Source organism: Vespa velutina, chromosome 7 (assembly GCF_912470025.1).
Source record: "Vespa velutina chromosome 7, iVesVel2.1, whole genome shotgun sequence".
Lineage (NCBI taxonomy): Eukaryota > Metazoa > Arthropoda > Insecta > Hymenoptera > Vespidae > Vespa > Vespa velutina.
In genome coordinates, this window is record NC_062194.1 from 9,089,869 (window position 1) to 9,101,375 (window position 11,507).

The following is an 11,507-nucleotide window of genomic DNA, read 5'->3' on the forward strand; positions in this document are numbered from 1 at the left end:
TGGCGAGGCGTAACTTCGTAACAATCTCTTGAAAACTTTTTCTATAATGGAGAAAAAACAAATCGAATGATACAATTTTGGATCGTTCATGTTTTTGTCTTCTCCTTTTAGTAGGATTCTTATGATGCCCGATGATAAATGTTTTTTAAGCACATACACTTCCATAAGGTTTGACTCTCGAGCTTTGTCGTTTCTCAGCGATCTAATGACACATATCATCTTCTCTTCCGCGAAAGTAAGAGCGTATCAGTGTTTCGGGTGTGGTACTCGATCTATTCTTAAATATTATTGCTCCAGAGTGTCTTCTAATTCGTGGTCGTTTGGGATATGCGTATCTAGAAAGAAGTTGGCGGTTTCTTTCATGCTCCGATCAGTCGTATCTTTACCATTGATCATATGCCTAAAAAACTTGATGGCGCGTAGTTCGCCAGAAGTTCTCGATCGTATGCATTGTACCGATGTCAGTTTTTTAGAGAAGAATCCAAGTAATTGTCTTTGTCCTTTCCGTCGACTTCGTCGACGAGTTGTTCCAGGGCAATATAAATGACGTCATCCGATACATTGGTAATTAAAAGCAGCTTGGAGTATTCATCTAAGTATGTGAACAGGATGACCTGTGCCAGACGTTGAAGGCCTGTGTCGAAGACTTAGTCTGTTCCAATGTTCTAGATTATCAGTATCCTGTCATGTTTTTTGCATCCACTGTGAGATTTTGTAATAAATTTTAATTTTGCAACTGTTGAGATTGCACACCTCAGGTATCTACAGTACTTTCTCCTAAGGGCCACATATCCCTATTGAATATATCTGTTCCTGGAATTTCTTTGAATAATCGCTAAGAAAACGAGTAGATAAAAAAAAACATTGCCACCTTTGTCCGAGTTTAGACATTGTTAGTAAAATACTTAATTTTTAATAATGTATCGAGCCAGATACTTACCCTTCAAATATTAATGCAATACTCATGGGTCCACGCCGTTTCCAGAACAAAGGACCACGCATGAAATTGGTTAAATATTACGAACGAACTATCCCAACACGCCCATTACCAATAAGAATATTGCTTTCCCGTTCTAGATAATTTTAATTAAATTCCTCGCTTTTCATTTCTCTTTCCTAAATCATTAATGCTTTCGTGGACAGTAGCATCTAAGCATTCGCACTTACCAGTAAGACAACCGAGTCTTACCAATATCACTGGCTATGCCTGAAACGGAGGTATCCAGCACAAATTAAATTGTAGTATGAATGATGTGAGTCTGAAAGAGTTGACTCTTCCGAGAGTTATTACATTACTGGCTCAGAAATAGATTCACTACATCAGAACACATCAACAATTGTATCATACTACAACAAATATACTATGATAACCACAATTCATACTATATCTATTATCTGGCATCTACCTCTGGAGCTCCACGGGATTCTTCAAAATAATTCACGTTCTTCCATTAATTTGTGGGAAAGCGGTATTTTGCTGATGACATACTACGGTATTCGTTGCTCTCATTCATCGTAACCAGTGGGTAGTATGTATCCGTTTATTTAAATGTTTAGTACTGTTGACGCACACGTGCGTCTCTCCATTGTTCGCGGCACTTTGTCTTAAATGTTATATTGGGTTGTTCGGAAAGTAATTTCGTTTTTTCCCAACAGAGAATTTAATTGTATTTTTTTGCATCCAACTTCACACTTAAGCTGCATAACCATTATATGTTTTGAGAGCTGATATAGTAAGGCTTGTGTGTGAAAAAGTCCAATTGATTTTACGCAGTAGTTTTTGGTTGGTGCTCTTTTAAATATGGAGAGCAATAAGCAGCATTTTCGTCATATTCTACTTTTTTACTATAGAAAAGGTAAAAATGCTGTTCAAACCAGAAAGAAATTAACCGATGTGTAGGGAAAAGATGTGTTGACAGTACGTCAGTGTCAGAACTGGTTTGCAAAATTTCGATCCAGCAATTTTGATGTCGAAGATGCACCACGTTCTGGAAGGCCGGTTAAAGTTGATAAAGACACGATAAAGGCATTAGTTGATGCAAACCGGCGAATAACAACACGTGAGATCGGTGAGAGGTTAAATTTATTAAATTCAACTGTTTATGACCACTTGAAAGGTCTGGGTTTAACCTCGAAGCTCGATATATGGGTTCCCCATGTTCTGACGGAGAAAAATTTGTGTCATTGCGTTAACGTCTGTGATTCGCTTCTCAAACGTCATGGAAATGATCCATTTTTGAAGCACATCATTACTTGGGACGAAAAATAGTTTGTATATAACAATGTCAAACGCAAGAAATTAAGGAACAAAAATGATGAACCGGCTCAAAGCATTTCCAAAGTAAATATCCATCAAAAAAGGTAATGCTGTCTGTTTGGTGGGATTTTAAAGGAATCGTTTTTTTTTTGAGATTTTACCGGATAACACAATAATTAATTCGGAAGTCTACTGTCATCAGCTGGACAAACTGAATAGTGCACTTCAACAGAAAAGGAAAGAATTAATCAACAGAAAAGGTGTAGTGTTCCATCAAGATAATGCGAGACCTCATACAAGTTTGGTTTCTCGCCAAAAGCTTTTACAGCTTGAATGGGATACAATGCCATACCCACCATATTCTCCAGATCTGGCACCTTCAAATTATTATTTGTTCCGGTCACTGCAAAATTTTTTAGACAGTAAAACCTTCACTTCAAATAAGGAGGTCAAAAATCATCTCGATCAGTTTTTTGCCAGCAAAGACCAAAAATTTTATGAGCGTGGAATCATGCTACTACCAGAAAGATGGCAAAAGGTATTGGACCAGAATGGCCAATATATAATTTAATAAAATATTTGTTCATTATATGAAAATTGTCTTTCATTTTCACAAAAAAAAAAAAAAACGAAATTACTTTCCGAACAACCCATTATATCACCATTGGAAATATTTACCCTTGGGAACCTATTGGATATTAACTAACAAAACGCATAGATAAAAACATGTGGCACCTTTGTCTGGGCCTAGGCATTCTTAGTAAAATATCTGGTTTTTGATAATATGTCAATCCGACCAATAAATAAATAACGAAAGTAGACGCCTAGGCGCGATAAGCCAAGAGTTATCTCAACTAAAATTGAGTCTGAAACTATCTGAATAAAGGGGGCACACACGGAATGTTTAAACATTCCAACGAACTATCTTCGACCAATGGGCATTTATTCTTTCCCTTTCCATATTTTAACTCCGCTCTTTTTATTCACTTTCCTAATATCATTTCAGTCTGCGTGGATAGTTCTAAAGACGTCAAAAGGACAGTCAAGTTAAATCTTTCAGACTCACAACTTCTAAGCTCTCAAGCTTCCTTCAGAAGCAACCAGTATAACTAACTTCACATCATATACGAAACACACAAACAATTGTAACTCATTTAATCAAAAATACGGTGAGATTTACATAGCGCGCATCATTTAATATCGCGCATTTACTTCTTAATATCTCGCGGCATGTTCTAAAAGAACGCGCATAAATTAATTTGCAGGAACGCAGTAAGCGGTATTTTGCTGACGGTCTATAACGGTATCCTAACCTAGTGCCGCCGCCCTTATTCATCGCGACTAGAAGATTTATAGCTTAGACAATAAGGACGAGATGGGGGACATTTCCTCTGTGTCGAATCGACTGTCATCACTGGTCCGGTGCGAGACGCGCATCTAAAATTGCTCTCGTATACAATAACAACAATAAATAAGTACCTTGAGTGGATAGCTTATTTCTCAAGTAGGTAACTGTTGGATTTCTCAATTGGCAGTTACATCCGTGAAGTTTGTGAGTAATGTCTTATATGTACTGAATGCTTATCAGATATGATGATCTCGTTGAGCTGTCTGTCGCAAATATTACAGGTCTTTCTTAGGTCACAATAAAATCGCACTAGAGTAAAGGCTATCTGAAGAATTCATGATATGACAATCTAGATTTCAATTTTTCATTTGGCCTTATTGTATTTTTGTGGTAAAATTATCCAAGTCTTATTTGTACAAGATGGGTTTTTCATAACGATATAGTGTCGAATGTCGTGATATGGTTTTTAACAGCAAACGTTTCGTGACCTGCGAGTATCGACTCAGCACAACCTAAAAGTCGGATCACTTGTTGGGTTGTCAAATAAGCGATATCTGACTCCTTATAGATAGTTTTGTTGTCGATGAGCCGTAGGGAAGAAATAGGTGTTTGTGTAGGAATTCATTTCCCAGGTTGACATCTGGGAAATGAATTCATAACTTGGTTGACATCTGCTATTAGGAAAGTCCATTTGAAAGGTTACCTGAAGCTCAGGTCTAGAAGTGGTTTTTCTACAGTACGTCTCCTAGTTTGATTTGTTGCATAAAAGATCTTGTTTTTGGTCCTGGAGCGTCTAGCGGAGTTATAACGTAATGCCGACACACGGCAGCGTTGTTCACCAGGAAACGCATTCTGTTTTTTTTATGGGAATGAAGTGCTTTAGTTTAGAATCGGGAAGTTATCTCTCACAGAATACCGTCTTTTTTCAACCACTCTATCCTTTACCTTCAGTCACTTTAAAAACTGCTGGAAAATTGATGGTATATAATGGAGTGCTCTTTTCTTTTTTTTCTCTCTTTATCTGTTCGACAATCACATTTCTATACTCAATTTTTCTTCTTCGATAGGAACTTTTTAACTAAGCTAGGACATCAGGATTTCTATCTTCTCTTCCTAGAGTATTCTCTTTTTCAACTATGATTGCTACGATTAAATAGAGACCGGTAGAATTTCTTTCTAAGGAAAAGATCTTGAAATAGACGCGGTAACTCAGTGAATGTATAATGGTGTTGCGTATCTTCTCCAATAACACGCATGTATTGTTCCATGTAATAATATTTTCAGACAAATCTGATATAATCAGCATGGTACTTTCTGCTGAATTTAGAAATGATGAGAAATAAAATATTACAAAAACTTATCGATATTGAATATTGAGACAAGGAATAATTTTTTTTTCTAATAAAAATTTAGATATCTCTATTTGTTATTGAAATTAAGAAGAGAACTATGGCATATATATATATATATATATATATATATAAGCATATATATAAGCATATATATAAGAAAATATTAAAAGAAAGAATATAAATATAAAAGAATAGAAAATTAAAACTTATTCGTATGTATATTGAAAATAAGATATTGGAAAGATATCATAACTATAATTATTAAAGCATAAATATAGTTATAATTATTAAAGCATAAATAAATATAAAAAATGAAAAGATATAAACAACAATTTCTTTGTTTTATTGATTGTTCAGAAAATGATTCTAAAATTTTTTCTTAATATGATATATTTTATAAGATTCCTTAAGGTTATTTATTACCCCTGGTTTTATAATGGTTTACGCTATCAATGAGAACAGGCGTAATTCTTGATTGATTTTGATGAATAAGTCGTCATTTTAAAGACGAAGATTTGATGTAGGATAAATCTTTTTGATTTTCACATATACATTTAAATGTGTTTGTTTTATGTCCGTAGAATAGAGATTACCTGCTTATTTGTGTGCGTAAATAGCTGATGCTCAGATTTTTTGAACATTTCCAAACGCAAAGAAATGGGTTTCACGATACACGTACGGAGAAACTATGGTAACTCATTCGATCATTTTAACTCTTTGCGGTCGTATTAAATTTAGACATGGGTATCGTACTGGTCGGAGTTAATTTCCGTTGAACGAGCAGTGATACATAATGTGCAAAATTATGAAGGATAAACAAACTTTAGATATATATTTACACAATAATATATTTTAATGTTATGTTTCTATATAAAAATTATATTTTATAATTCTCCATTGTATTTTTCAAAACAGTCTCCAACATGAAGTCTTGGTTTTCGACTACACGTATCGCAAAAATAATTAGTTTGGCGTCTTCCGCCATGGATTTTTCTATTTGAACATATAGAACAATCTTTACTTTTTATGTCTTGACAGTGCCGCAATATATGTAGTTTGTGATTAAGCCTTTCCTCTTTATCTGAGGACGATGGTTTTCCTGATTTTGACAATGCTCCGTCACGAAAATTACTTACAAGTTGTTCCACCAATTTTCGGACTAACATAAAATATGACATATGCGTCTTATTTTTTTTTTCTAGCTGACACTTTATATAAGATGTAGCTATTGATTGCGCAAACTTCTAATCTCCAGAAGAACATTTTTCTCCACTACTTGCAAGATTTTCTCATAAAACAATATGAACTTGCTAATTGATCGGCCTTATCGACACCTCCCATATTAAGAAGCGAGAATGGCTAATTACAGTAATTATAGTTAAACGCAATTTTTAAAATATTATTTGGAATTCTACGAAGAATATCCGAAGCTTGTCGATTTCTTTATGCTCAAAAGGCATCTGACTCGCTACGGTGTCTTGTATGGTGAGTAAGAAGTGATATCATTTTTTTAAATTGAGTTTTTTGTTAACAATTGAAATGAGCACCGTATTGGTTCGCAAATAAGTTCTTTAGACATTCAGTTTCGTTTAGAAAAAGTATAAATTGATACATGGATGAATACAATGTAAGATTAGTATGATTCTTTGCTGTGGTGGCTGAGAGCAAACATACGACCAGAACGATAAAAAAGCTTTGGTGGCTGAGAACAGACATACGACCGCAAAAGGTTAATAAGCTTTGGCCAGATGATTCTATGGCAAAAATAAGAAAATACATGTCCAATCGTTTACGTCAAGGGATCTGAGTTTCTAAAATATTGTTAAATTTTTGAAAAATTCGTAATTTTTTTTAAGTTTTATAGACTAAAAAACCAAAGACTACAAACAGTGTGTAGCACATTGAAAAATGTTTGGATTTGTAATTTAAGAATTGTAGATTTGAAACTAAATAATACCGATGGTTTTTTTATTGTATCAATGTAAATGAAAATAATGAATTAATTTATTCCTTTTTCCTTATTTAGTAACTATTATTAATTTAGTAACTATCCATTTTATTTTAGTAACTATCCAATCCCTTGTATCTATTTCCTTCACTGATGACTGATATGAATTTCGTGGTGATCTTTGATAGATAGGACACAGCAGAAGTATAATCTTATTTTTTTTTAATTAATAATTAGTGAACGTACATATTATATATTATTTTTCGTTCGTTTCCACATTATCCACTGAGATTTTTCCAGCCTATTTTGTTATAGTTTTCTCTGTAGGAATTCACTTCATATTATTGCAATTACTACTACTATTACTATAATAACAATACGTAATATTATAATATACAAATAAGAACATTAATAAAAAAATAAAGAAGAAATAGAAGAATATACTTATAATATATATATCATGACACATATGAAGACTAATATAATATAATAATTTATTGTAACAAAAGAAGGAAAAATTTATCATTTTACATGCTGGTTTGACGTGCAAACTCACAATAAATTGTGTCCTTGATAATTTTTACACATGACCGCTCATTGATAAATACGTCTAATACAAATGACATATGAAAAATAGTACGAAATGTTTTTTTGCTTTCGTCCCCTATCGTTTCTCTTTATCTTATTACCGTTATTATGATCGTTATGAATTTGTTTCCACACTGTTTCTTACTCATGATCAGCCGAAGCTAATTGTTTTTACTAGTATCATATAAAATGTATTAAACAATATTTAGATGTATATAAATAATATTTAAGTACATTTTTATTATTATTATTATATTATATTATATTATATTACATTATTTTATATTATATTATATTATTATTATTATCAGTAATAGTAGTAATAGTGTAGTAACAGTCGAAGTAGTATAGAGTAGACTAGTCCTATAGGAGAAACCACGTAGAAAAAGCGTTTAGAGTTCTACTTTATAGATAGTGTGGACATGAACTCATTTAATTCGTATTAAAATAATATATAAGTATTTATTAATTATTTTTATGAAAATATTCGACAAATTCTTATTTTTTGTCGCAGATTTATATACTAATTCTTATATGTGTCAATTCAATCAAAAGCTTAACGCTCGATATGATAGACGCACGGTGGGAACAGGGTTTGTATTCCTAATTCATATTTTGTCCATACCTGTCGTTGAAGTCACACACCCCTTGAATAAAAGGTAGTGAACAGTTTTAAGACTAAAACTATCGCGATTTACTTTTGAGGGTATTTCTTACTAATTCACTGTGCTATCTTATAGTATGGTTCAATTGTCAGAGAACGATTTTAAACAGAAACAAAGGAATATTACTACCAGAGAGCTATTCCTGAAATATGAATCTGTTTTGTGTTCTGATTTTGGGGGCAGGGTAACCGGAGAGTAGTAACCTAAAAATGATTGCAAGAAAAGAATGAAGGAAATTCAATATTCAACAGATGAAGATAGACGTTGTCTAACGCTTATTTAAAAATAATTAACTTAGACTTCCTATCGACTTCTAATGGAAACAGCTAATTAAAAATTTAAATGAGTTTTTCTTGAAACATGGTTTTCAAAATCGCTCAGAAATATTGAATCGATTCAAATAATATTTTGAATAAATTAATTTCTAAAATTATCTAGTACTTATCGAAGCGTTTTATCGAATAACATCTTTTTCATTATTAACAAAAGAAGATGAAAATTGAGATCGAAAATAATACTTTTATTTTTAGGCAGCTGTCATTTTCCACAAAACAGATTTTGTAAAAATTTGCTTTGTCTTATTAGTATCCTTTATCCATTTCAATGGAAAAAAGAAAATCATCTTAAAATAATGTTATACCGTTAACGGCCCATTTCATATACAATTGTTATATAAATGAAACTTCTAGAAATTTATGTTCGACAGATACTATAGAAACCTCTTACTGCTCTTACAAAATTCAACAAGATTCTTTTTATATTTTAGAATCACAATACTTCCTTTTAAAAATTCTTCGTATTTAGGTAAATACGAAACTTTCGAAGAATGTGGTCTTTCAGAGAAATGGTTCCAAACAATCAACTAATACATGAGTTTCCAAGAAATTAAAGTTTCTTCTTGCGGTTTAATAAGTATATTTTTTATTACGTCATGTAAGTCCATTTCTATTCTATTATTAGGTGACTCATTATTCACAATTTCAAATGCATCATAAGTAAATGAATTATATTTGTATGATTTATAAACACCATATTTAATATTACACGTTACGTTCATTACAGAGTCAATGTAATGAACGTAATGTGTAATATAAGTTTTTATTATAAATACCTATAGTAGACTATAAAAAGAGGTACCATACTGTATAAATTATTTTATTTTTTCCTTTAATATTCTATACTATTTTATAGTAAATGTCAAAAGAATATTGCTCCTTATGAATGAAAAAAATGAATTTTATAAAACATTATTCATATTTTTACTTATAACTTCTTTCTAATTATATAAATAATCGATAAATATCTTACAAAATTATAGTCCTAAGTAAAAGAAGTAACTTTAGTCTGCAAACTTTCTTTCTATTTGTAACCATTTGCTAATTACAATATAAAATCGAAATAGAGCCGAATTTTCAGGTGACAATTTTATTACCTCTGAATGAATTTGAACAGCACAAAAAAAGATAATACATATGTACATATACTTAACATATTTCCGAAATATTATAATTTTCTGAATTTTCAAGAATTACAAGAATTTCCAAAATAAGGAATAGGACAAAAGAGCAATGAATTATTGAATGTGTATGCACGAATATGAGTGGGGATAAGAAAGGCTATGGAGTGTATGTGATTGAAAAAGAACAACAGAAGGACAGTTTTGAATAGACCAAGGAGAGGAGAAAGATCAGAGAGCAGAATTAAAAGTATTGCGTATAGCCCTGAGTGAACTAATAAAGAATAAAGCAAAGCCTTGATTACGTTAAGAAAAGAGAGAAAAGTTTTAGTATCTTGAGTTATAATACCTTAATTATAATATTTGTATTAATAAAATACATATTAACTAAGAATAAATAATCCGAGTTAGTCATTAATTAACCAAATTAACAGATGGGTTGATAAAAGCATTAGATTGTATGATAGAAACTATTTATTTTCAAAAAGTATATAGAAGAATGCCTCATCGATTTTTCACCAAAAGTTTATAATAATTTCAATTAATATCCTTAGTCGAATGTTAATTTAATAGGTTTTATAGGCTTTAACATGAGATTTCGTTTTATGCCAATGTCTTCAATGGCTACCGGTTTATCTATCTTAATAATTAATTTTCTTAGGATTGTAGCAATAATTATTTTCATTTGAAACGTGGCGTATTTATAACCCAAAAAAGTGAAATCAATTTTAAATATACTTCATTGTATAACTTTTTGGAATGCAATTTCAATAATCTACAAAAATATGTAATTACTTATGCAGTTTTTAGGTCTATCGCTGAATGGAATAAATGATTAGGATGTAAATTGTCTCCATTGTCCTGTAAAAACCTATTGGGATTAAAATTTAATGGATCATTCCAATATCTTCCATTACGCTTAAGTACATAGAAGCATATTGCAACACTATATCCTTTTGATATTTTTCGATTCTTTTCCATTTGATAATACATGAATAAGTGTTAATAAAATATTAATAGTAAATAAATAATATTTCGTTTCTAATGAAAATAAAAAAATTTTCTTTTATATGAAAATACCTTCTATATCTTCTATTACTTTACGCCCGATTACTGGAACTGCAGGAAACAGACACAATGTTTTTTAATAACTTTTTCTAAATATTTCATATATCTCAAATCGTCAAATATTATTGGAACTTCTTGAGGATCGCTCGAACCATAAATTTGGTATAATTCCTCGTAAAGTTTATTCTTTAATCAAAGATATGGAAATACGATAGATGTATGAAAATATTTATCATTATATAAATAAGGGCAAATAATAAATTAAATACGTATTTGATATTTCTTTATTTTAGCAGTGTTGTTAAAAATAATATTAGGATGTAACCATACTTTGAATATCATTTATATAGATCTCTCCATTACACTAAATAAAAAAGACAAAAACAATTTGTAAGTAAATAATAAAAGAATAAAAAAAATGTATTATTATTACTATTCCAGAGATTCTCCAAGTTTGAAATTCAGATTGGTTTGCAAATTTAATCTTGCATTCAAAATGCCATCTTTCAATATAAATGAAAACAAAATTATATAAATTCAACTATATATATATATATATATATATATATATATAACTATATATATAATTATATAAAGTTTAAAAATCTTCTATTTTCACTTTATAACATATCCAGAATGCAGAGTATAATATAATGGTAAATATCTATTTTTTTTTGCCAGTTTCAGACTCCAATATTTGCGTTAAAAAAATTGAATTTTCAACGAATACATCTATACGCGACCCAAGAGCGTTGGAAGGGAATACTTGTCTAAATAATCTTATATATAATAAGACATAATAAATAATCTTCGATGAGTTCACCA

General features: G+C 30.9%; 1 protein-coding gene across 1 annotated transcript; it reads left to right on the forward strand.

Moving 5' to 3' along the window:
- The first annotated feature begins 412 nt into the window (after positions 1–412).
- LOC124950643 (histone-lysine N-methyltransferase SETMAR-like) lies at positions 413–2,269 on the forward strand. Its single transcript, XM_047497610.1, has 2 exons — positions 413–485; positions 1,920–2,269. The coding sequence occupies exons 1-2, from the start codon at positions 413–415 to the stop codon at positions 2,267–2,269; spliced, it is 423 nt and encodes a 140-aa protein (XP_047353566.1).
- The last annotated feature ends 9,238 nt before the right edge of the window (positions 2,270–11,507 follow it).